Here is a 27,053-nt window from a genome sequence, read left to right on the forward strand (position 1 = left end):
GCGGCAGCGACCCCTCAGCTCGTCGTGTCCTCCCTCCCCGAGCCCGCCCGCCCGCCCACCATGTCCGCCTTCGACACCAACCCCTTTGCGGACCCGGTGGATGTGAATCCCTTCCAGGTACGGGGACTCCGCCCGGGGCGCCCCTTCGCGGCCGCCGCCGCCCGGGCCTCAGCCTCCGGGAGACGTGGCGCCGGAGGGACGGGGCCGCCGGCCAATGGGAGGGCCGGGGGGCCGAGCGCCGGCCAATGGGAGGGCCGGGGGGCCGAGCGCCGGCCAATCGGAGCGCGCGCGCGGGGGGGGGGCGGGACCGCCAACAGGTGGCGCGAGAGAGGCGGGGCGGGGGCAGCAGTTGGGGACACCCCAGTGGGAAGAAGCCTGATGATTATCATTAATAATAATATAAAATAAATATAGAGAAAGCAGCGTGGCTCAGTGGAAAGAGCACGGGCTGGGGAGCCTGGGGTCGTGGGTTCTAATCCCGGCTCTGCCGCCTGTCTGCTGTGTGACCTTGGGCAGTGCTCAATAAATGCGATTGAATGAATGAATGAATGTACATATTTATTACTCTATTTATTTTACTCGTACCTATTTATTCTATCTGGTTCATATGTTTTGTTGTCCGTCTCCCCCTTCTAGACTGTAAGCCCGCTGTTGGGTAGGGACCGTCTCTAGATGTTCCCAACTTGTACTTCCCAATCAATCAATCAATCGTATTTATTGAGCGCTTACTATGTGCAGAGCACTGTACTAAGCGCTTGGGAAGTACAAATTGGCATCACATAGAGACAGTCCCTACCCAACAGTGGGCTCACAGTCTAAAAGGGGGAGACAGAGAACAGAACCAAACATACCAACAAAATAAAATAAGTAGGATAGAAATGTACAAGTAAAATAAATAAATAAATAAATAGAGTAATATGTACAACCATATATACATATATACAGGTGCTGTGGGGAAGGGAAGGAGGTAAGACGGGGGGATGGAGAGGGGGAGAGGAAAGAAGGGGCTCAGTCTGGGAAGGCCTCCTGGAGGAGGTGAGCTCTCAGCAGGGCCTTGAAGGGAGGAAGAGAGCTAGCTTCCCAAGCGCTTAGTCCAGTGCTCTGCACACAGTAAGCGCTCAATAAATGCGATTGAATGAATGAATGTACATATTTATTACTCTATTTTATTTATTTTACTTGTACCTATTTATTCTATTTGGTTCATATGTTTTGTTGTCTGTCCCCCCCTTCTAGACTGTGAGCCCGCTGTTGGGTAGAGATGTTCCCAACTTGTACTTCCCAAGCGCTTAGTCCAGTGCTCTGCACACAGTAAGCGCTCAATAAATGCGATTGAATGAATGAATGTACATATTTATTACTCTATTTTATTTATTTTACTCGTACCTATTTATTCTATTTGGTTCATATGTTTTGTTGTCCGGCTCCCCCTTCTAGACTGTGAGCCCGCTGTTGGGTAGGGACCGTCTCTAGATGTTGCCAACTTGTACTTCCCAAGCGCTTAGTCCAGTGCTCTGCACACAGTAAGTGCTCAATAAATGCGATTGAATGAATGAATGAATGTACATATTTATTACTCTATTTTATTTATTTTACTTGCACCTTTTTATTCTATTTGGTTCATATGTTTTGTTGTCCGGCTCCCCCTTCTAGACTGTGAGCCCGCTGTTGGGTAGGGACCGTCTCTAGATGTTCCCAACTTGTACTTCCCAAGCGCTTAGTCCAGTGCTCTGCACACAGTAAGCGCTCAATAAGTGCGATTGAATGAATGAATGTACATATTTATTACTCTTATTTATTTTACTTGCACCTTTTTATTCTATTTGGTTCATATGTTTTGTTGTCCGGCTCCCCCTTCTAGACTGTGAGCCCGCTGTTGGGTAGAGGACCGTCTCTAGATGTTCCCAACTTGTACTTCCCAAGCGCTTAGTCCAGTGCTCTGCACACAGTAAGCGCTCAATAAGTGCGATTGAATGAATGAATGTACATATTTATTACTCTGTTTTATTTATTTTACTTGTACCTATTTATTCTATTTGGTTCATATGTTTTGTTGTCCGGCTCCCCCTTCTAGACTGTGAGCCCGCTGTTGGGTAGAGGACCGTCTCTAGATGTTCCCAACTTGTACTTCCCAAGCGCTTAGTCCAGTGCTCTGCACACAGTAAGCGCTCAATAAATGCGATTGAATGAATGAATGTACATATTTATTACTCTTATTTATTTTACTTGTACCTATTTATTCTATTTGGTTCATATGTTTTGTTGTCTGGCTCCCCCTTCTAGACTGTGAGCCCGCTGTTGGGTAGGGACCGTCTCTAGATGTTCCCAACTTGTACTTCCCAAGCGCTTAGTCCAGTGCTCTGCACACAGTAAGTGCGCAGTAAATGCGATTGAATGAATGAATGTACATATTTATTACTCTATTTTATTTATTTTACTTGTACCTATTTATTCTATTTATTTTATTTGGTTAACATGTTTTGTTGTCTGTCTCCCCCTTCTAGACTGTGAGCCTGCTGTTGGGTAGGGACCGTCTCTAGTTGTTCCCAACTTGTACTTCCCAAGTGCTTAGTACGGTGCTGTGCACACAGTAAGTGCTCAATAAATGCGATTGAATGAATGAATGAATGTACATATTTATTACTCTATTTATTTTACTTGTACCTACTTATTCTGTTGATTTTATTTTGTGAATATGCTTTCTTTTGTTGTCTGTCTCCCCCTTTTAGACTATGAGCCCACTGTTGGGTAGGGACCGTCTCTATATGTTGCAAACTTGTACTTCCCAAGCGCTTAGTACAGTGCTCTGCACACAGTAAGCGCTCAATAAATATGATTGATTGATTGATTCTCTGTGCCTCAGTTCCCTCATCTGTCAAATGGGGATGAAGACTGTGAGCCCCACGTGGGACAACCTGCTTACCTTGTAGCTACCCCAGCCCTTAGAACAGTGCTTGGCACATAGTAAGCGCTTAACAAATACCAACATTATTATTATTATATTGAGAAGCAGCGGGGCTCAGTGGAAAGCCACTTTAGTGTTAATATGTTTTGTTTGTTAATATGTTTCGTTTTGTTGTCTGTCTCCCCCTTCTAGACTGTGAGCCCGCTGTTGAGTAGCGACCATCTCTAGATGTTGCCAACTTGTACTTCCCAAGCGCTTAGTACAGTGCTCTGCACACAGTAAGCGCTCAATAAATGCAATTGAATGAATGAATGAGCACGGACTTGGGAGTCAGAGGTCGTGGGTTCTAATCCCGGCTCCCCCACATGTCTGCTGTGTGACCTGGGGCAAGTCACTTCACTTCTCTGGGCCTCAGTGACCTCATCTGTAAAACGGAGATTAAGACTGTCAGCCCTACGTGGGACAACTTGATCACTTTGTTTTCTCCCCAGTGCTTAGAACAGCGCTTTGCGCATAGTAAGTGCTTAAAAAATGCCATCACTAATTAATTATTGATAATATATAATTAAAGTCTACTAATATTAGACTTTTGGCTAACAAAAGTGGTAATTGTAGTAATAAAAGTAATAAAAAAAAGTAGACACCTGTCTACTTGTTTGGTTTTGCTGTCTGTCTTCCCCTTAGCCAGTGAGCCCATTGTTGGGTAGGGATTGTCTCTATATGTTGCCCATTTGTACTTCCCAAGCGCTTAGTCCAGTGCCCTGCACACAGTAAGCGCTCAATAGTAATAATAATGATGATGATGGCCTTTGTTAAGCACTTTGTGCCAAGCACTGTTCTGAGCACTGGGGCAGATACAGGGTGATCAGGTTGTCCCACGTGGGCCTCACAGTCTTAATCCCCATTTTACACTGGAGGTAACTGAGGCACAGAGAAGTGAAATGACTTGCCCAAAGTCACACAGCTGACAAGTGGCAGAGTCGGAATTAGAACCCATGACCTCTGGCTCCCAAGCCCGGGCTTTTTCCACTGAGCCACGCTGCTTCTGCTTGTTTTGTTTCATTGTCTATCTCCCCCTTCTAAACTGTGAGCCCGTTGTTGGGTAGGGACTGTCTCTGTTGCCGATTTGTACTTCCTAAGCGTTTAGTCCAGCGCCCTGCACACAGTAAGCGCTCAATAAATACGATTGAATGAGTGAATGAATAGTAAGAGGGTGGAGGGGTCCCCCTTCTCTAGACCCCCCTCCTTAACATGTCTGTCTCAACTGCTATGGTCTGCCTGCAACCTCAGTGCTTAATCTTCCTCATAGTTCTCTTTTTTTTAATCAAAAAAAAGAATTTAAGAGTTGACTATGTGCTAGACACTGCATTGGGGTAGGTACCAGGTAATCATATTGGGCACATGTTAGTATTGATGTCATTTGTTAAGCGCTTACTATGTGCAGAGCACTGTTCTAAGCGCTGGGGGGGATACAAGGTGATCAGGTTGCCCCACGTGGGGCTCACAATCAATCCCCATTTTATAGATGAGGTAACTGAGGCTCAGAGATGTTAAGTGACTTGCCCAAGATCACACAGCCGTCATGTGGTGGAGTCGGGATTCGAACCCCTGACCTCTGACTCCAAAGCCCGTGCTCTTTTCACTGAGCCACGCTGCTTGGTGCTTACTATGTGTCAGATACTGTTCATTCATCCAATCGTATTTATTGAGCGCTTACTGTGTGCAGAGCACTGTACTAAATGCTTGGAAAGTACAGTTCAGCAACAAATAGAAACAATCCCTGCCCACAACGGGCTCACAGTCTAGAAGGAGGAGAGACAGAAGGAGAGCTTAATTCTAAGCGCTGGGGTAGATTCAAGACAATTAGGTTGGACACAGTCCCTGTCCCATATAATAATTATAATTATGGTATTTGTTAAGCATTTACTATGTGCCAAGCACTGTTCTAAAACCTGGGGTAGATACAAGGTAATCAGGTTGTCCCATGTGGGGCTCACAGTCTAAATCCCCATTTTACAGGTAAGGTAACTGAGGCCCAGAGAAGTGAAGTGGTTTGCCCAAAGTCCGACAAGTGGCAGAGTCGGGATTAGAACCCATATCCTCTGACTCCAGAGTCTGTGCTCTTTTATTCATTCTTTCAATCGTATTTTTCAGTGCTTATTGTGTGCAGAGCACTGTACTAAGCGCTTGGGAAGTACAAATCGGCGGCATATAGAGAGGGTCCCTACCCAACAAAGGGCTCACAGTCTAGAAAGGGGAGACAGACAACAAAACAAAACAGGTGTCAATACCATCAGAATAAATGGAATTATAGCCATATACACATCATCAATTAAATAAAGTAATGAATGTGTACAAATATACATAAGTGCTGTGGGGAGGGGAGGGGGGTGATGGGGAGGAGGAGGAGAGGAAGAAGGGGGGGCTCAGTCTGGGAAGGCCTCCTGGAGGAGGTGAGCTCTCAGTAGGGCTTTGAAGGGAGGAAGAGAGCTAATTTGGCGGATCATCATCATCATCAATCGTATTTATTGAGCGCTTACTATGTGCAGAGCACTGTACTAAGCGCTTGGGAAGTACAAATTGGCAACATACAGAGACAGTCCCTACCCAACAGTGGGCTCACCGTCTAAAAGGGGGAGACAGAGAACAAAACCAAACATACTGAAGCTGAGAGTGAGGAGTTTTTGCTTGATTCGGAGGTTGATAGGAGATTTTTTGAGGAGGGGAGTGACACGCCCCAAACGTTTCTGTACAACTTGCCACTGAGCCACACGGCTTCTCATAGCCTGAATCCCCATTTTACAGATGAGGTAACTGAAGCACAGAGAAGTTAAGTGACTTGCCCAAGGTCACACAGCGGACAAGTGGCGGAGTTGGAGTTGGGATTAGAACCCCTGACCTTCTGATTCCCAGGTCCATGCTCTGTCCACTAGGCCATGCTGCTTATGTCGCATAGGGCTCACAGTCTTAATCCCCATTTTACAGATGAGGTAACTGAGGCACGGAGAAGTGATTTGCCCGGGGTCATTCAGCAGACAAGTGCAGAGCTGGGATTGTAACCCAGTGCTTTTTTCACTAGGCCATGCTGGTTCTTTGGATGTTGGGGTTCTAACCTGCCATGATCCAACTGTCCCCCCCAGGTCGCAGCCAATCAATCAGTTAGTGGCATTTATTGAGCACCTAACTGCATGCAGAGCACTGTACTAATTGCTTGGGAAAGTAGAGTTCATCATCAATCGTATTTATCATCAATCGAGTTGCACAGCTCTCTGGGACAGGAGGCACATCTTTTAACGTCTGTCTCCCCTTTAAGACTGTAAACTCCTTGTGGGCAGGGAACGTATCTACCGATTCTGTGGTATTGTGCTTAATTCAGTGCTTTGCCCACAGTAAATGCCCAATAAATGCCATGGATTATGGAAGAGAGCGGGGGCAGTAAGCCGTGAGTTCTCCGTAACTAGGAACCCGGCTCTGGTAACACGATGTTATTAGTAATTGCAGACATGAAGACACTCGTTTGAAATCTTCCCCCTTTGTTCTGATAGCACCCAAAACTATTATCTTAGGACTGTGGGACAAGTTCCTTTCTCTTGTTGGCTTAGTGGCTTTCAGCTTAAAGTGATGATCTCTGGTCACTAGTTCGGATCCAGTTCTAGGAGAGTAATGGCATCGTGTGGGGTGAGGCACTGTCATTCAAGGAGACTGATTCGGGCACGCCTCACAGGGGACTCAATCTAGAAACGGGGGAACAGACTCATAAGGGAAAAATAATAGTGCTCTCTTCTAGGAACGGTGCGCACTTACTGTTTCCAAGGCCCTGTACTAACCGCTTGGGAGAATACAGTACAACAGAGTTGAGACAAATTCTCTGCCCTCAAGCACTTACAATCTTGAGAAGAATAATAGTCAGGACCCTCACCAACCCATTCAATCAATGGTATTTATTGAGCGCTTACTGTGTGCAGAGCACTATACTAAGCACTTGAGAGAGGACGTACATTAAAGTTGGTAGTCATGATAATTTTTTTTTTAATTGGCATTTGTTAATAATAATGATGGCATTTGTTAAGCGCTTTCTATGTGCCGAGCACTGTTCTAAGCCCTAGGGGTTTACAAGGTAATCAGGTTGTCCCACTTAGGGCTCACAGTCTTAAACCCCATTTTCCAGATGAGGGAACTGAGGCATAGAGAAGTTAAGTGACTTGGCCAAAGTCACACAGCTGACAAGTGGTGGAGCCGGGATTAGAACCCATGACATCTGACTCCCAAGCCCGTGCTCTTTCCTCGGAGCCACGCTCCTTCTCTAAATGCTTGTTAGCATTTACTGTCAGGTTGGACACAGTCCCTGCCCCACATGGGGCTCACGGTCAAAGTAGGAGGAAGAACAGGTAGTTAATCCCCTTTTTACAGGTGAGAAAAATTGAGGCACGGAGAAGTTAAGTGACTTGCCCAGGGTCACACAACTGGCCATTGGCAGAGTTGGGATTAGAACCCAGGTCTTCTGACGCCCTGGCTCTTTCCTGTGGGCCCACACTGCTTCTCATCCCTGCATACAAGGAATTTACAATCTAGGCAGGGAGGGAGGCATTAAAATAAATTACAGATAAGGGAAAGGGCAGGGCAAACATTGGTCCAAACTTGGGAAGCTTTTCCAGTTCACTACAGGTATTCTGTTTTATTAGCCATCCAAGGGCTCTGTAACTTTGGAAAGTTCACTTTCTGTGTTTTCTGTGGTGTCGAGTCTTAAAGCCTTGGCTTCTCAGAAGTCTCCTCAGACCTTAAAGGGAGCTTCTGGGGTTGTCGACAGAGCTGTCCTTCAAGGGGACTCCAGATTTAGGCCCTGGAGGCCTAGTATTTTCTCAACTCCCAGCTTCCCTGTTCTCAGCCCCTCTCTGAGGTGCAAAACTTTCATTCCTACATTCATTCAATCGTATTTATTGAGCGCTTACTGTGTGCAGAGCACTGTACTAAGCACTAGGGAAGTACAAGTTGGCAACATATAGAGACGGTCCCTACCCAACAACGGACTCCCAGTTTCAGAACTTTCGCTACCCGGATCAGTCAGTCTACTTTAGCAAAGGGAGGAGGAAAACATCTCATTCTCAATTTCGGACTCAGGCAGTTTACTAACAAGAAACTGCTCATTCTTAAAGGAACATTGTGGCTCACTTTATCTTCTAGTCGCTCGGTATTGTGAGAGTGCAGTGCATTTATCCAACATTTTTTGGCAGATTTATAAAAATAACCTTGGAAATAGTCGCTCACGCTTCCCAAAGCGAAAAATGGGGCTTTGCCAGGCAAGTAAAAGGTTGCCGCTTTCATTCGTTTGCCTATCACGGTATCTCTCTCTGAGACAAATTTATGTGAGCTAGTATATTTTTTGTACTTGGTTACCAGAGTGCTCCTCAGTGTCAGATTTTGAGTTGCCTTTTTAGGAGGGTGGGACCAGCCAGGGAGTGATAAAGTGCGATGATCCGGTTGATTTGTTTGTTAGTCGATGAGGTATGTTTAGAAAGAATTGTTTCCTGTTTTTGAAAAGCTGGCTGACCAGAGACACAAAGCCTTCTATTTCTGGTCTCGGTGGTGGGCATGATACGGAGGGGCAGACATCCGCCCATCTCTGGATCCCACCCCGTGCAGGCCTTAGAGACATGATTCCCCCCCTCTAGACTGTAAACTAACTGTGGACAGGGACTATGTCTGTTTATTGTTATATTGTACTCTCCCTAGCGCTTAGTAGAGCACACAGTAAGCGCTTAATAAATGCGATTGACGATTCCTGGATCCCAGAAGACTAATACTGACTCTGACATTTGTGAAGCACTTACTGTTTGCTAAGCACTGGGGTAGATACAATGTAGTCAGATCAATCAATGGTATTTATTGAGTGCTTACTGTGTGCAGAGCACTGTATTAAGCACTTAGGCAAGGAGAGTACACAGAGTGGTAGACCCTCCTGTCAGCCGAACACAGGCCTTGTCCAACGACAGCTTACAGTTTAAGGGACTAGACCGGAATCTTAATCATGGAGACCACTGGCCACTGACTTTAGGCGGCTGCATTATCCTGAGAAGCTGGAAGTCATCTTCCCGTTGGCTGTGCAAGTGTAAGGAAGAGCCAGCCCGGGATAGGAAGTGAGGCCAGGCAGGAAACACCTGGAGTGTTGTGGACGTTAGCATCTAGCAGGGACCCTGCTCTGCAGACAAGAGAGTTCTGGGTTCCAAGTCTTAATGTCTTCATCCATTTGGGTTTTGATGAGAAGCTCAATCAGTCCCCAGCCGGGCAGTCCTGTCCCTCTGTCCTTTAGGTCTGCTCTCCAAGACTGTGGATTCCTCCACTTTCCCTTCGCTGCCAAGATTATTCTGGCAGGGCAGTGCCGGGCTAAGGCACATTTACTCAAGGTGTTGGCAGGCAGCTCATAGTGAACAATTAAACTCTGACCTTGAACGACAAAATGATGTTCAGGCCGAATTCTTTGAGTTCTAATCCCGGCTCTGCCCCACTCCCGCCAGGTAACTTTGGGCAGGCAGTCAATTCGTTGGGTATTCGTTGGGTCCTTACTATGCACAAAGCCCTGTACTAAGCACTTGAGAGAGTACAACAGAGTGTGTAGACACCTTTCCTGCCCACATCAGTTTACAGTCTGCGGGGGGAGACAAGCGTTAATATAAATGAATAATTTTTATGTCAGAACTTCTCCATGCCTCAGTTTCCTCATCTGTTAAAAAATAGGGATAAGCGGATTGTTCGTCCTTCCCTGTAGACTGTGTCTGACCCACATATCTTGTATCGACTTCAGTGCTGGGCTCATAGCAAACACTCAACAGATACCACAATTGTTGGTTTTTCTTCCCTAGGCAACATGCAGTGATAGTCTTTGGAGAATGAAAAATTTTAAACTTCCTACTCCCTTCCTCTTTTACTCTCTGGGGGCAGTGTGCTTTTACAACCCCTTCCTCAGTTGCTGGAGTTATTAAAAATAAAAATAATAATGGTAATTCTGCTATTTGCTAAGTGCTTACTATGTGCCAAGCACTATTCTAGGGGATAGATGCAAGCTAGTCAGGTTAGACACGGTCCCTGTTCCACATGGGGTTTACAGTCTTAATCCGCATTTAACAGATGAGGTAATTGAGGCACAGAGAAGTTGAGTGGTGTGCCCAGGGTCACCCAGCAGACAAGTGGCAAGGCCAGGATTAGCACCCATGTCCTCTGACTCCCAAGCCTGTGCTCTTTCCACTTAGCCACGCTGCTTCTCATTGGAAGTCTTTAGGCAGAGGAGGAAAAGATTACTGTGGAGTAAAATTTGGAGGCATTGTGGGACTCCAATTGTGGGGCTCCGGTGTCGGGTAGGAACCGTCTCTATATGTTGCCGACTTGTACTTCCCAAGTGCTTAGTAAATACTATTGAATGAATGAATTAACTCCAAACTAGAAAGGAAGTTGCAAGTAACAGGGTGAAGGTTTCACAATTCACGCCCTGGACGCGAAGTAATCACTCCTTTAGTTACAGCTCCCTGCTCGTGTGTCCCATAGTCCCTTCCCCCCTTGTCATTTTTTTCCCCCACCCCGACAGAGTGGAAGACTTCTTTGGGTTGAATGGGGTTCCTTTGCTTGTCTAATTCCCACTCAGGTGACATTCAGGGCGCTGCATTGGCTTGAATATCTGAGAAATTTTTTTTTTTCCAGTAAGCAAAAACAGTTCGGGTCACCCAGCCCGGAGCTAGGGCCCATTTTTTAAAACCTAATGTTCCTGCTAGACTGCCCCAGAAAGCTGCAGCCTCAGTGAAACAGCCTGAGGTGGGGGTGGAGTCTGTCCTGAATAAGTAATGCTCTCAGATCCTCCACATCGTCAACATCATATCCTTTTCTCCCATTCCACCCTCACGGTTCCGATCATTTCGGTCCTGGCTCCGTTCTCGAGGGACTCGAAACGTTTTCTCACCACAGAAGCCACGAGTGGCATTCCTTGGGGAGGCGAATAGCGAAACAGTTTCCTGTGTCCGACGCGTCTTTCCGGAGAAGTTTTGGCTTCCGTCAAGCTGGCCGGCCGGTGTCGAGTGAGAGGAGAGGCCCTGCCCCGGAGTTTGAGAACCAGGGGACTCTGGGAGCGGATTAGCCAACCCCGAATGTAAAATTAACCAACAGTTTCTGCCCAAGTGAGGTGTGGAAATACGTTCTTTGGTGTGAAGTCTGTGTGTCCCGGGTACGTCCAGTCATTTTCGATGTTGGAAGGTACCCGGCAGATTTCTAAACGCTCCGTGGCAGTGAGTCTGCTCTCCTTCAGCTTCCTCTTCGCAAACTTCATCCCCCAAAATCATCATCGTTGTCGTTCACACCCACACATATATTGAGTGTTGTGAGGGTCTTCCACGGTGGGGCTTTCCATGCCCAGTTGAGACAAGGCCGGTTTTCCCCATCAGAGAGATGGGGTTCAGGAGTGCCGACCATGTTGGTTTATCTTATTCACACCCACGCTTCACACGCTACTATCATGGATAGTAATAACTATCATTATACTTATATAATGATAAGTATTAACGTATTAATGTTTTATAATGTATAGTAATGTGGTGTTTAAGGATGTACTATGTACCAAGGACTCGGGGAAATACAATATAATCAGATCAGGGAAGCAGCGTGGCCTCGTGGATAAAGCATGGGCTGGGGGGTCCGAGGACCTGGGTTCTAATTCCGGCTCCAGTATTTGCCTGCGGTATGATGTTGGGCAAGTCACTTCATTTTTCTGTGCCTCAGTTGCCATAACTGCAAAATGGGGGTTCGACACCTATGATCCCCATATGGGACAAGGTCTATGTTTGACCTGATTAACTTAGATACCAGTGCTTAGAACAGTGCCTGACATGTAGTAAGCGCTTAAATGCCGTATTTTTGTAAAAAATCAAATATCAGACACAGGCCCTGTCCCTCAAGGAACTCACTGTGGAAGAAGGGAGGGAGTCTAAGTATTTAATCCCCATTTTACAAGTCAGCCAACTTGCCCAAAGTCACACAGTTGGCACGTGGTGGAGCTGGGATGATAACCTAGGTCTTCTGACATCCAGTTCCCTGCTCTTTCCATTAGGGAAAGCCACTTGATGTAACTGTCCTTGATAGCCGAGGGTTTGGTAGTGCGACATCCTTGAATCTGGATTTCTGTTGCAACAGTGAAGACAGCCAGGCCCTCCCTGGCAGCCTTGAGCTCTGAAAAGCAGCATGGCCTAGTGGAAAGAGCCCAGGCCTGGGAAGCGGAGGACCTGGGTTCTAATTCCAGCCCCGCCCATTATGTTATGTGATCTTGAGCAGGTCACTTTCTCTGGGCCTCAGTTCCCTCATCTGCGAAATGGGGATTCAGCCCCCGTTCCCGTGTGAGACCTGCTGATCTTGAGTCTATCCCAATGTTTAGTGCGGTGCTTGCTACATAGTAAGCACTTAACAAGTACCACAGTTATCATCATCTTCATTATTAATTATCATTATTCCTCTTTCGCCTCTTGCTGGTTATGTTTTCCTCGGAGCTGGGTCTGGGGATTACCTTGGAGAAGATTATCCCTCGACAGGGGCACAGAAGTGTTTAACCAGGAGACACAGACAGGAACTGGTTCTTATCCAGAAGAGGTGGAGCGAGGGCGACGTGAGGGCCCTCTGACCGGGTTTTGGCAGGACTCGACTGTCTACGTGGTTTCCCATCAAGTTTCTGCTCAAGGCACCAGGCCTGCGAGACTGAGCTTTCAGAATGTTCTTCCCACCTCCTGGCTTCTTTTTTTCTTTTCATCTTCCTCCCCAATGACTTGACAGCCTGGGCTTGGTAATCCAAAGGCCTTCTCCCTTTTTAAGTCAGCCAGCCAGAGTCTTTCATCCTCCTTGAAGAAATTCGTTGGTTTAGGTATCTTACTGTAATGCCCAAGGCCCTCTCTGTGGACCAGACCAGAACCCCATTTGGCTGAGTGTCTATAGAGCCCTAGTGCCAAGCACTGCTAAGTGCTGCGGTAAATATATGACAATCAGCTCAGGCACCATCCCTATCCCACAGTCTAAACTGGAGGGAGAACAGGTATGTAATCCACATTTTACAGACGAGGAAACTGAGGCCCCGACCAGTGAAGTGACTCTCCCGAGGTCACGCAGCAGACAAGGGGCTGAGTTGGGATTAGAACCCAGGTTTCCTGAATTTCCTGATTCCCAGGCCTGTGCTCTTTCCATTAGGCCACTCTGGCCCTCCTTATTCATTAGCTTTCGCAGAAGCGCCTGGGGGAAAGGAGAGACAGTCAGTCTTGACGGGATTCATTTCAAGGCTTTCTCTCCTTCATGTCCCACAGTCCTCCTTTTGGGTAACTCCTTCACGAGGAGAAATAATGCTAAATGCTGGTAATGTTCAGTGCTTGGAAAGCCCCCTGACTTCATTCATTTTAATCAATCAGTCATATTTATTGAGTGCTTATTATGTGCTTAGAAGAGTGCAGCAGAGTTGGTAGGAAGAAGTTGGTGCCCACAAAAAGCTTAGTGTACAGGGGGAGAAAGATATTAAAATAAATTACAGTTAGAGGAAATAGTAGAGTATAAAGATGTGTATAGAGTATAAAGATTATACTAGCAGCATGTTATATTGTGCCTAGAGCACAGGCTTGGGAGTCAGAAAGCCATGGGTTCTAATCCCGGCTCCGCCACTTGGCTGCTGTGTGGCCTTGGACAAGTCACTTCATTTCTCTGTGCTTCAGTTACCTCATCTGTAAAATGGGGATTAAGACTGTGAGCCCCAAGTGGGACGGGGACTGTGGCCAACCGATTTGCTTGTATCCACCCCAGTACTTAGTACAGGGCCTGGCGCACAGTAAGCGCTTAACAAATACCACAGTTATTGTGTAGAAGCAGCATGACTTAGTGGAAAGAGCCTAGGCTTGGGAGTCAGAGGTCATGGGTTCTAATCCTGGCTCTGCCACTTGTCTGCTGTGTGACCTTGGGCAAGTCACTTCTCTGTGCCTCAGTTCCTTCATCTGTAAAATGGGGATTAAGACTGTGAGCCCCATGTGGGACAACCTCATTACCTTGTATCTACCCCAGCACTTAGAACAGTGCTGGGCACATAGTAAGTGCTTAACAAATGCCATCATCATCATCATTATTATTATGTGGACATAAGTGCTGTGGGCCTGGGATGAGAATCAAAATTCTTAAGGGGTACACAGCCAAGTGAGTAGATGACACAGAGGGGTGGGTAGGGGAAAGAGGGCTTAGTCAGGGAAGGTCTCTTGGAGGAGATGTGATTTTAGGAGGGCTTTACTCCCTGGGACCCTTCTGTGACACCACTGGAGGAGATTTTGTGGGCTGGTCATTTTTGGTGTGTGTCTATTCGCAAGGCTCCCTTAAATGTGCAACCTCAGCATCCTTCCAGGGGTCAGGTGGGGACCCCCATCCCAGGAGGTGATCAGAAGCAGTGCTCCAGACCGAACGTCCAGCAGGAAGCACCGTCACACCCAGGGAAGCGGCTTCTTCTGTTTGGAAGAGGCGCACATCTCTGGAATCTAGAGTCAGGCAACTCCGCCCTGTGAAAACCAAGGAGGGCCTGCTTCATGGCCTCCACCTAGGGGCCCCTTTCCTGAGGAATTCAGGCCTCTGGAAGCAATCTCTCTAAGACCCCTCCCTCCCCCCAACTGACCTCCCACCCTCTCCATAAACCCCCACCTTTTGGGGCAGGCTGACCAGGCTGAAAGCATGCTACCTGTCTCTTCCCAGGGTCAGGAGGCTTCCGCCCCGCCCCTCTAACTCACTCAAGTCCTTGTGAGTCAGGAAGCTAAGTAGCAGGGTGGAGGATGACGGGTCTTCGGTGCCGCAGCCAGATTCCTTGGCATCATGGACTCTGGGAGCAAAGCTGAGCAAAGCAAAGCTTCAGTTTCAGCCCTGCAAGAGGCAGGTGTAGCGGCCCTCTGGGAAAACCCACCCGGCTTCTCACCGAACCAAAGGCCAGACCAGATTTTCCACTCTGAGATCCCTTGCTCCCTTTCGGAGGAGCAGCTCCGTCGTGGGAGTTTGGCCTTCATTCTGCAGCCCTTCAGCAGCCGGGGCTCTTCTGCCCCAAAGCCTTTCAGCCCATCGAGGCGGTCCAATCCCAGCTGATCGGGGCAGTCCAGTCCTGCGGTGGCTGGGCTCCCACCACCCAGATCAACCTGGCGGGGGGACAGTGCTCCTCACCGGCTGTGGGGCGAAGCGGTCAGAGGGCCGTGGCTTCCTGGTTTGGTGGCAAGAGCACTGCCACCGAGAAGCAGAGGCCTGGTAAAACCAAGCGTGCCTTTGGATTGAGTCAGATAGTTGGGTTTAGACTACCCACTCCTCCTGCCGCTGCTGTTCCTCTTTGGAGCAAAGAAAACAGGTGAGCAGAAAGCCCCCTTTACCATGTCCTGGGAAGAACAGCCAAGATGCCGCTAAAGCAGGAGCTGCTCGTCAGGGAGCAATCGGAAATACGGACCCAGTGAGCAGAGGTAGAAAGGGAATGACAGAGCCTCTGGCAGAATCGGACCCAAAGGGCGTCTCGCAGCCCACGGCTTCACACGGTTTCTTGCCTCGGCAGCGCTCTTGGCAACTTTCGCTTTACTCGCTATTTTTCCTTGAGACTCAGCTTTTTTTTTAATGGTATTAAGCACATACTATGTGCAAAGCACTGTTCTAAGCTCTGGGGAGGTTACAAGGCGATCAGGTTGTCCCATGGGGGGCTTACAGTCTTAATCCCCATTTTACAGATGAGGTAACTGAGGCACAGAGAAGTTAAATGACTTTCCCAAAGTCACACAGCTGACAATTGGTGGAGCCGGGATTTGAACCCATGACCTCTGACTCCAAAGCCCGGGCTCTTTCCACTGAGCCACGCTGCTTCTCCACTGGGCTCGAGCCAAGGACCCTGTGATTTAGGGATCCATTTCAATGCATCTTGGGCTTCGGGGGCATTAATCAGGCAGTAGATCTCCTCCACTAGGGAAAGGTCAGCCCCAAGCGAGCTGTGGGAAACTGGAGTGTGGCTACTCAGTAAGCGGACCCTCCTCCTCTGCACCAGCCAATCAAGCAATGGTATTTATTGAGCACTTACTGTGTGCAGAGCACTGTACTAAGCACTTGGGAAAGTACAGTATAACAGATTTGGTAGACATTAATAATGACTATGGTGTTTGTTAAGCACTTACTGTGTGCCAAGCACTGTTCTAAGCACTGGGATACATACAAGGTACACAGGTTGTCCCACATGGGGTTCACAGCCTTAACCACCATTTTACAGATGAGGTAACTGAGGCACAAAGAAGCTAAATGACTTGCCCAAAGTCACACAGCTGACAATTGGTGGGGCCGGGGTTAGAACCCACGACCTCTGACTCCCAAACCCGGGCTCTTTCCACTGAGCCACGCTGCTTCTCTATGGCCAGACATGCTCCCTGGCCACAACTACCCATGCAAGAATAGCCCATGCTCTTGGAGAAAACTCCTGGGAGCCAAAAAATCCGGTATTTGGTTGCGGGGTGGAAGAAGCTCTGTGCCGACTGCAGCAATGGGGTGGTCGTTTTGGTGGCATTTAGCAAAGGCAACAATTGCCCTGATGTATGCAGAAAGTCTCCCCAGGTGGCTTGGAACTGTGGTCCCTCAAGCTGCTCATGGCATTGGTCTGGAGCCCTTTCCCTTGGTCGAAAACAGCGAAGCAGATTGGAAGAATTATTGGTCTCAGGGGGGTTCTTGGGGTTTAGGTACTGGGCTTGGGGTTGGTCTGGGGTCCTGTGACGAGGAGAAGGGGTGGGAGAGAGCTGCTGTGAGCGAAACCAGCTCCAGAAGGCCCAAAAACAGTCCAAGATCACCCTTAGTCGCCGGACTCCGAGGAAAAGAATGACCTTGCTCCGCTGCTCATGGAGCCGTTGGGTCCCGCCTCCCTGGACTGTCCACGGATCTTAGGTATGTCTGTCTTCTCTTCTCAGGATCCCTCGGTGACCCAGTTGACCCATCCGCCACAGGGTGGCCTGGACGAATTCAACCCTTTCTCGGAGACTCCTCGGCTGGTGAGAATAATAATAATAATAATAATAATAATAATAATAATAATAATAATAATAATGGCATTTATTAAGCGCTTACTATGTGCAAAGCACTGTTCTAAGCGCTGGGGAGGTTACAAGGTGATCAGGTTGTCCCACGGGGGGCTGAGGCCCAGAGAAGTTAAGTGACTTGCTCAAAGTCACACAGCTGACAATTGGCAGAGCCAGGATTTGAACCCATGACCTCTGGCTCCAAAGCCCGTGCTGTTTCCCACTGAGCCACGCTGCTTCTCTGGGAAAGCCCGGCCTGCGGGACAGAGCCTCGGCAGCACCCAGTCGGGGCGGTCAGCCAGGGTCGTCTTGCTCTTTTCATCCATCGCTCATCTCCTCCCTCCACCCCCGCCTCTGATCCCTGGACCCCACTGCCAAAGCACAGGGGGTTTCTTGCTGTTTGCCCGCAGAGAACTGGGTGGGTGGAACTCGGCCCAGGCCAGACACCTCCAGCGAAGAGCTGCCAAAGTGTGCAGTCTCCAAAAGCTGCCCTTTGATGTCAGAAGACCCACTCGAGGCTCAGGAGCCCGAGTTCCGTCACCGTATTGCCCCTGGTCTATGGGGACAGTCCCCAAAGGAGAGCTGCGGGCCACAGATGGCCCAGAGAGCTGGGATGGTTTCTGGCGTGGGGGAATAGCCCGAACCCTCTCAGAATGGCGGTGTTTGGCCCGCCCTCAGCCCGACGCTCCCCCAGGCCCACGGCTGTGATGGAGCCGGGAGGGAGAAGGTGACCGGGTGGGGCTGCCTCCTTCAGAGAAGCCGTGTGGCTCAGTGGAAAGAGCACGGGCTTGGGAGTCGGAGGTCGTGGGTTCTAATCCCCACTCCGCCGCTTGTCAGCTGTGTGACTTGGGCAAGTCACTTCTCTGGGCCTCAGTTACCTCATCAATAAAGTGGGGATCAAGACTGTGAGCCCCAAGGGGGACAACCCGATAACCTTGTACCTACCCCAGCGCCAAGAACAGTTCTTGGCACCTAGTAAGCACTTAACAAATACCATCATTATTATTATTATTCGGGCCTTCTGAAGAAGCAGCTTGGCTCTGGGACTCCCGTTGCCTTGGGCCCCATCCCCGACCAAGCGGAAGGCCTCCCCGAGGCTTCTGTCTTCACCCTGTCTTCATCTCTTCCCTCAGACCAATGTGGCGCCAACAACCGTTCCTATCGCCCAGCCCACTGCGCCCTCCCAGCCCGCGGTGCTCCAGCCCTCTGTAGAACCTACCCCCAAGGTACCGTCACCCTCTTGCTGTCTGTTGTCTGCCTGCACGTCTACTGGGTTTTCCCTGCTACCTTGGGAGGGAGTGGGCCGGTGGGTTGTCGGGGCCTGTCTTTTGTCTGGGGAACTGAGCTTTACCAGAGAAAGTGTGAGCCCTCACCAGAAAAAGGCACCACGCCAACGGGGAAGTCCAACACCCCCCAACTTTGCTCTGAGACCCAGATCAGACTCTCTCCAGGAGCATGAAGGACTGGGGGCAGAGACCTTCATGGGCCTCTGGAGAGCAGGGCTTCTCCCAGTTTTTCTCCCACCCCGGCCACTACGGTCAATCCATTGTTCCGCAAGCGGAGCGCCCTACTAGGCACTTGGAAGAGGGCAGTAGCCGTAGTAGACAAGATCTCTGTCCTCAAGGTGCTTAGAGTCTAACGGCGGATTAAACCACCTCCCACTCCACGTTCTTGTGCCCTGTCCCACTCTCCTGGCCACACCCACCCTGCCCCCGACCCGCCCTGGCCTGAGCGGGGTCGGTCACAGTGCAGTTGTGTGTTGCAGCTGCTGCTTAGACAGGCCGGCAAGTACCTGCCCCCCAAGTTCCTGGCAGAGAGCAAGCTCTCAGAGAGACAGAGGTTGCTAGGAGGAGATAATGTTCAGAGTGACAGCCACAAGCGAGCGAAGGTAGGCGGAACAGAGCTCAGAGGGATGCAGGGCCCTCTCCGGGAATCCCGGGTCCCAGGCTGCCACAACGGCTCGGCGTCCCGGGAAATCTCCCTCTCCAACCGTCGCCCCGCCTTCCAAGCCTCCCTGGGACTGCTGGAGGGGCCCATCTGGGACCTGCTGCACCCCCCTTCCCTCCCTTCAGGAAGTTTTGTTTAACTTGCAGGCAAAAGCCCATTTTAGAAAATGCAAGGTCTTCCTGATTCTCTGTTGGTTGTGTGAGCCCAGGCCAGGAGACCTGGATGCTGATCCCTGCTCGGCTGCCGGCTGCTGGGATCCCAGACGGCTGCAGGAGGGTTCAGGAACACAGAGCTGCAGCAGCGGAGTAGAGGAGGGGGTGCATCGGCTGCCCACTCGGGAAAATCACTTGGTTTTCAGGAGAAGGCTGGCACCCACAGCAGGAATACACAGATGTGGCTCAAGTTCCTCCCTTTGCCCCCTTTATGACTTCCACCCTGGGTTCAAGGGGAGAAGCATAGAAGCTGAGAAGTCCTGGGCCCTAAGAAAACAGTGTTAGTTGAAGAAGCCAACATAATCCATCTCTGGTAGTTACTGAGCGCTGACTGTATGCGAAGCACTCTACTAAGTACTTGGGAGAGGACAGTAGAGTATTGCCAAATTGTCCTTTCCAAGCGCTTAGTACAGTGCTTTGCACATAGTAAGTGTTCAGTAAATGATTGACTGAACCCCTGCCCTCCAGGAGTTTACAATCTAGTGGGAATGGAAAGGGGGATGTGAAGCCTGGGGGACTTGTCTGGTGAAAGCAACAGTTCCCTTTCTGAGGACATTTCCCCTTCTTCACGGTTTCCCCACTCTTTCCTCCCCCCTCCCCCCCCACATGCATGTGCACACACACACGTGTACGTACACACACACACACACACCTCCCTTTGAGATGGTGCTCTTGCTTCCTGCTGAATTTCAAGCTTGTGGCAGGGAACCAAAAGCTCTGAACAGCTGCTAAAGCCTGGCAGAAGGATGGCATTGGTCTAACCTAGAGGGAGGAGAGGACTGAGGGAAGAAACCACCTTCCAGTTTCTCTAAAAAGAGATCAGGAAGTGGTGAGAGGAAGACCAGAGGGGCCAAGTGACTATGGTGGCTAGTCCAGAGGGAGAGAATAAGAGAGGGAGAGTCCAAGGGAATCAGAGGGACACCGCCGCAGTCTCTCCAAACCGTGGAGAAAGGACCAAGTGTCACGCAAGCTCTTTAGGAGCCCCCGCCTGAAGGCTCATTGTGTCCGTGGTTGGGTCATGGGTGAGGGAGAGGAGGGAGTCTCTCCTGACCTTTCCTTTGGGCTGAGCATCTCTCCTCCGCCCCCACCCCAACTAGTCGGTAGCATCTGCAGCCCAGGCCGGGCTGCTCCAGCAGCAGGAGGAGCTGGAGAGGAAAGCGGCAGAGCTGGACAGGAAGGAGCGAGAACTAAAGAGCAGCGCAGCCAACTTGAATGGTGAGTGGGGGGCCTCCGGAATGGGAATGTGGGGTACAGCGGCCCCTGCCTCCTGTCTCTTTGGGCTGGCGCTGTGCCTGGGTCACCTCGGGGCAGTGGGGTAGATGCCAAATCCACCTAATCCACTCTGGGGCCAGTGTTAGGCCAGACCGAATGCCTTAAACTGGAGCAGACCGGTCCCTGGGAGTGAGGATTGAGGGCCATTATGTTTGCTGTGGGCCCCGGGGAAGGGAGCTGTGTGGAGAGAGGGTTGCAACTTTTGGAGCCTGTCTCCCTCCTTTTCCACTGTCTCCATCCCACCTCCCGACCCAGCCTTCCGGTAACCTCCCGAAAGTTCCCAGAGACCCAAAGGTGCTGTTGGCAAGAGCAAGGACCATCTGAAGGTCCTTGCCCTGGATTCCAGGTGTCTCTTTAAGGGAATCCCTCCCCTACCCTGGCCACACTTCATCTCCCTTCCTGTGGCATTAAGCAAGCCAGCAACCCGTCCAGCCCCAAGGGACTCTTCACCTTTTCTTCCTTCACAGTGAGACAGAACAATTGGCCCCCCCTGCCCCAAAAGTTCCCCATCAAGTCCTGCTTCTACCAGGATTTCTCTGCAGACATCCCAGCCGATTACCAGCAGACGTGCAAAATGCTGTATTACCTCTGGATGTGTGAGTGCGGCGTGGCCTCCCTCCCACCCCTGTCCTGGTTGTCACACTGCCCAGACGGAGCGCAGGAGCTGGGATGGAGTTGGGCACAAGTTGTTTCAAGACCCTGGGGCGGTGCCTCTGATGGGGACACGGCGCTCTGGGCCTTGAGCTTCCTGATTGGGTTTTCTGAAAAGCACTGAGAAGCAGCCTGGCCTAGCGGAAAGAGCCTGGGCCCAGGAGGCAGCGGGCCTGGGTTCTAATCCCGCTTTTAGACTGTGAGCCCACTGTTGGGTAGGGACCGTCTCTATATGTTGCCAACTTGTACTTCCCAAGCGCTTAGTACAGTGCTCTGCACACAGTAAGCGCTCAATAAATACGATTGATTGATTGATTAATCCCGGCTCTGCCACGTGCTTGGTGCCTGCTGTGTGACCTTATGCAAGTCACTGTACTTCTCTGGGCCTTAATTTCCTCAACTGCAAAATTGGGATCCAAAACCTGTTCTCCCTCCTACTTAGAGTGTGATCCCTATATGGAACCTGGTTATCTTGTCTACCCCAGTGCTTAGCCTCTAGTAAGCGCTCAGCAAGTGCCACAGATATGGCCATTATTATTCCGAGGCCCAGACAGAGAATTGCAGGCTCTGTCAGGACTGTTTCACGTTCACAGTGGCTCCCCAAAATACCTGGACTCCCATAGGCAGAAGTACGTTGGAACAGTCAGGGTCTACCCCGAGTGGAATGGGCCCTCTAAACCTCAGGAGTCCTGGGGCAGTCGCTCCAGTTTTTCCAACAAAAACCGTGCTAGAGAACGGCCTCAGGACTCTGATTTAAGTGGGTGGATTTGCTGGGATGGCAGCTGAAAGGTCTCCCTTCTCTTCACCTTCTCTCTGGCATCTCACCAGTGCACTCTGTGACTCTGTTCCTGAATCTGCTGGCCTGCCTGGCCTGGTTCTGTGGCGACAGTAGCAGGGGGGTCGACTTCGGCCTGTCAATCCTGTGGTTCATGCTGTTCACCCCCTGCGCCTTCCTCTGCTGGTACCGCCCCATCTACAAGGCTTTCAGGCAAGTGGAAGTTGCGGCAGGATGCGAGATTTGGTACGGGGGCTTGGGCCTTGAGCCGCTCAGAGAAGTGGGTGCAAAGCGAGCCTGCAATGGCAGACAAGAAGCCCTGTCAGACGCTTTTAAAAACACACTCCTGTGTCCCTGTCGTAAAAAAAAAAACCCTCCCTCGACCCCCTGGCTCCCTTTAGTTAGCAACCCCAACTCCCTCCTACCATTCTTCTCCTTCCCTTCTTCATAGGGAAGCAGCGAGGCCTAATGGAGAGAGCCCAGGCTTGGGAGTCAGAAGGACCTGAGTTCTAATCCCCACTCTGCCACTTGTCTGCTCTGTGACCCTGGGCAAGTCACTTCATGTCTCAGTGCCTCAGTTACCTCAGCTGTAAAATGAGGATTAAGATTGTGAGCCCTGTGTGGCACAGGGACTGTGTCCAACCTGATTAGCTTGTGGTAGTACAGTGCCTGGCACACAGTAAGCACTTAAAAGTACCATTATTATTGTTATTATTATTCTCCACACTCATCAAGTTGTCTACAGCCATTGTTTCAAGTTCCCCTCCTCCAACTGTCTCTTTGACCCCCTCTAATCTGGCTTCTGTCCCATTCACTCCGAAGAAACCTCCTTTTCAAAGGCCACCAATGATCTAAACTGTAAGCGTGTTATAAGCAGGGAATGCATCTGTTTATTCTTGTGTTGTACTCTCCCAAGTGCTTAGTACAGTGCTGTGCACACAGCAAGAACTCAATAAATACAGTGGAATGAATGCCAAATCTAATAGCCTCTACTCCATCGCAAACCTCCTCAACCTCTCAGCTGCCTTTGACACTGTCTATCACCGCCTTCTCCTGGAAACATTGTTCAACTTTGGCTTCACTGAAACCCTTCTCCCCTGGTTCTCCCTCTGTCTTTCTGGTCACTCATTCTCAGTCTCTTTTGCAGACTCCTCCTCTGCTTCCCATTCCCTAACTGTGGACGGCACCACCATCCTTCCTGTCTCACGAGCCCATAACCTTGGCATTATCCTTGACTCCTCTCTCTCATTCAGTCGACCTGTTCAGTCCGTTGTCAGTCCCACCGTCACAACATTGCTAAAATCCGCCCTTTCCTTTCCATCCAAACTGCTAGCACATTCATTCAGTCACTCATCATGTCCCTCCTGGATTACCGCATCAGCCTCCTTGCTGACCTCCCAGCCTCCTGTCTCTCCCCACTCTAGTCCATACTTCACTCTGCAACTGCGGATCATTTTTCTACAGAAACATTCAGGACATGTCTCCCTACTCCTCAAAAACTCCAGTGTTTGCCCATCCACCTCCACATCAAACAAAAACTCCTCACCATTGGCTAATGCTAACCTCCTCACTGTGCCTCAGTCTCATCTGTCTCACCACTGACCCCTCGTCCACATCCCCTCTCTGCCTGTAACTCCCTCCTTCCTCAAATCTGAGAGACAATTTCTCTCCCTCCTTCAAAGCCTTACTGAAGGCACATCTCCTCCAAGAGGCCTTCCCTAAGCCCCCCTTTCCTCTTCCCCCACTTCCTTCTGCGTTGCCCTGACTTGCTCCCTTTGTTCTTCCCCCATCCCAGCCACACATCACTTATGTCCATACCTGTAATTCATTTATTTATTTATTGTCTGCCTTCCCCCTGTGGGCAGGGAATGTGTCTGTTTATTATTGTATTATACGTTCCCAAGCTCTTAGTTCAGTGCTCTGCACATAGTAAGTGCTCAATAAATATGATTGAATGATTAAAGGTTCAGTTCTGGGTCCCCTTCCATTCTCCATCTGCACCCAGTCTCTTGGAGAACTCATTAGCTCCCGTGGCTTCAACTTCCACCTCTTTGCGGATGATTCCCAAATCTACATCTCCAGCCCCGATCTCGCTCCCTCTCTGCAGTCTCACATTTCCTACCTTCAAGACATCTGTACTTGGATGCCCTGCTGTCACCTCAAACTTAACAAGTCCAAAACAGAGCTCCTTACCTTCCCACCCAAACCCTGCCCTCCCTCTGACTTTTCCATCACTGTAGATGGCACCACCATCCTTCCTGTCTCACAAGCATGTAGTCTTAGGTGTTATCCTTGACTCCTCTCTCACATTCAAGCCACATATTCAATCCATCACTAAATCCTGTCGGTTCGACCTTCACGACATCGCTAAAATCTGTCTTTTCCTCTCCATGAATTATTAACTCACACGCTTACTGTGTGACAGGCACTGTTCTAAGCACCGTCCCGTGTGGGCTCACAATCTCAATCCCCATTTTACAGGTGACATAACTGAAGCACAGAGAAGTGAAGCGACTGTCCCAAGTTCACACAGCAGACTAGGGGTGGAGCTGAGATTAGAACTCATGATCTTCTGACTCCCAAGCCCGTGCTCCGTCCATTATGCCATGATGCGTCACAAACTGCTACCACGTTAATCCAAGCATTTATCCTGTCCCACCTTGATGACTGTATCAGCCTCCTTGCTGACCTCCCTGCCTCCTGTCTCTCCACACTCCAGTCGATAACTCACTCTGCTGCCCAGATCATTTTTCGACAGAAATGTTCAGTCCATGTTTCCCCACTCCTCAGGAACCTGTAGCCTTTGCCCATCCACCTCTGCATTCAGCAGGAACTCCTTATCATTGGCTTTAAGCCACTTAATCACCTTACCCCTTCCTCCCTCACCTCTCTACTCTCCTGCTACAACCCAAAGCACACACTTCACTCCTCTAATGCCAACCTACCACTCTACCTCGATCTCTTCTGTATCATCATCATCATCATCAATCGTATTTATTGAGCGCTTACTATGTGCAGAGCACTGTATAACCACCGACGTCTTGCCTCTGGCCCAGAACACCCACCTTTTTCATGTCCAACAGACACTCACTCTCCCCAGCTTCAAAACCTTATTGAAGGGACATCTCCAAGAGGCCTTCCCTAAGCCCTCATTTCCTCTTTTCCTCCTACCTTCCTCATCACCCCAATTTGCTCCCTTTATTCACCTTCCCACATGTCCCCCAGCACTTACATACATATCCATAGTTATTTCTTTATATTAACGTCTGTGTCCCCTTTTTGACTGTAAACTTGTTGTAAGCAGGGAATGTATCTATTCGATTGTTGTGCTGTACTCTCCTAAGTGCTTAGTACAGTTTCCTGGACAAAGTAAGCAGTCAGTAAATATGAGGGATTGAAAGGACTAAGGAAATGGTGGTTGTGGTACAATGTGAGACTCTCTGGGCTCGCTGCTGGATGATTCCAAGGGAGATAAAATCAATGGAGGAGGGAGCCCTGAATCAATTGTATTGAGCGCTTATTGTGTGCAGAGCACTGGACTAAGCACTTGGGAGCATATAAGACAATGGAGTTGGTAGGTACGTTCCCGGCCCACAGTGATGGGGACTTGACTCCTGGAATCGAGTCTCCAATCGGTAGTATTTAATGAGCACTTATTATGTGCAGAGCACTGTACTAAGCGCTCAGGAGAGTACAATAGAGCTTGAAGAAATGACCCCTGCCCTCAAGGAACTTACAATCCAGAGGGGGAGGCAGACCCTAAATAATTACAGAAAGAAGGAAAAAGAGAATGGAACAATGGATATCTAGATGAGTAAGTGCTTAAAATACGCAAGTCTAAATGTGTGGAACGTGCCTTGACTGTAAGCTCTTTGAGGGAAGGGATTGGGTCTACCAATGCTATTTTCCTCTCCTAAGCGTTTGGCACGGTGCTCGGCAGGCAGTAGGCGCTCAATAAATTCCATTGCTCAGTGGCTGTGAGTGTTAAAGTGCTGAGGTGGGAGTTGGCCCCTTGCCCCTTCGGATCTCACGTTTTCGTGGTTGAGATGCTTCGAGCCCCTTGAAAGCAAGGTACCCATGTGATTACTGAGTTCTGCCCAGAGCCCACACGTGGAGGACCTCCACTGCCGGACCCCTTAGGGGCATCACCCAAGAAGGGAACCCCGGAGCTCCCTCTCTGTCTTGATTGGAAGGTCCCAGAGGTGGAAGCCCTGGATGGACTCTGGCTGGGGCCAGGTCAGCTGTCCCACTGGTCCTTGTGCTCTCCCCGCACTTTCTCCTCCCGTAGACTATACAGAGCCAAGACTCCTGCAACTGGCGTCTAGTTTAACTGTGTGTGTGTGTGTGTGTGTGTGTGTGTGTGTGTGTGTGTACACATCTGGTTGCCGGTTAGAGCACACATGTGTGGGTGTGTACATTTGGGTGCTTGTAAGAGCCTGGATGTGCTTTGCACATCAGTGTGACGAGAAGAACCCAAATGTATATGTGTGTGTGTATATATATATGTATATGTGTGTGTGTATATATATATATGTGTGTGTGTGTATGTGTGTGTGTGTGTATCTATATATATCTATATAGATATATATACATCTATATATCAGGGTGTGTACAAGAGCCCAAGTACGCATGTGCATACGTGTGTGTGTTTTTTGCACACCAAGAATTCAAGCTGATCCTCCCTCTCTTTTCTTCCTCTCTCCCTACAGGTCCGACAACTCCTTTAGCTTCTTTGTGTTCTTCTTTGTATTCTTCTGCCAAATCGCTATCTACATCATCCAGACTGTGGGGATCCCCGGCTGGGGGGACAGGTGAGTTCACGGGGCTGTCAGGCCCAGGAGCTCGCCGGGGCCGCAGGCCCAGGAGCTCTCGGGGGCTTCTCCAGATTTTTCCAGAAGCTCTCTCCACTCTTCCTTCTCTCCCTGTCACTCAGCTGAGACTCTTCTCCTCTGGTCCTACCCTAGCCGAGGCCCACCCCACTTCTTGTGTGTCTTCCCTCTTCCAGCCCCGGAGCCCAGTGAGCCCCCTCTCCCCCACCCCCTTCCTCCCAGCCCTGCTCCTCCTGGAGGAATCTGTGTATGTGAGTTTTCCGGTTCATTGGAGACCCAGATCTGCATTTTCTGCATCACGGCCTCTCAGTTCCTGTGGCGAGAGGTCCGCCCAGCAGCAGGCCTGGAGACCCTTCTAGGGCCCGCAGAGGCCGGGGGGCGGGTCAGGCCGAGCCGGGCCCCCGG

At 49.8% G+C, this 27,053-nt stretch overlaps 1 protein-coding gene across 2 annotated transcripts in view; it reads left to right on the forward strand.

Moving 5' to 3' along the window:
- The first annotated feature begins 10 nt into the window (after window positions 1-10).
- Window positions 11-27,053, forward strand: part of SCAMP2 (secretory carrier membrane protein 2) — a 31,191-nt gene continuing 4,148 nt past the window's right edge. Inside the window, exons 1-8 of one of the 2 annotated variants that reach the window (XM_038766934.1) lie at window positions 61-117; window positions 16,855-16,935; window positions 18,096-18,188; window positions 18,728-18,850; window positions 20,219-20,336; window positions 20,861-20,989; window positions 21,873-22,032; window positions 26,529-26,630. In XM_038766934.1, the coding sequence (XP_038622862.1) occupies window positions 61-117; window positions 16,855-16,935; window positions 18,096-18,188; window positions 18,728-18,850; window positions 20,219-20,336; window positions 20,861-20,989; window positions 21,873-22,032; window positions 26,529-26,630 (863 nt within the window). Of the gene's footprint in view, window positions 118-16,854; window positions 16,936-18,095; window positions 18,189-18,727; window positions 18,851-20,218; window positions 20,337-20,860; window positions 20,990-21,872; window positions 22,033-26,528; window positions 26,631-27,053 lie in introns of both variants that reach the window. The other variant, XM_038766935.1, reaches the window with a different exon arrangement.

The sequence above is a fragment of the Tachyglossus aculeatus genome, chromosome 26 (assembly GCF_015852505.1).
Source record: "Tachyglossus aculeatus isolate mTacAcu1 chromosome 26, mTacAcu1.pri, whole genome shotgun sequence".
Lineage (NCBI taxonomy): Eukaryota > Metazoa > Chordata > Mammalia > Monotremata > Tachyglossidae > Tachyglossus > Tachyglossus aculeatus.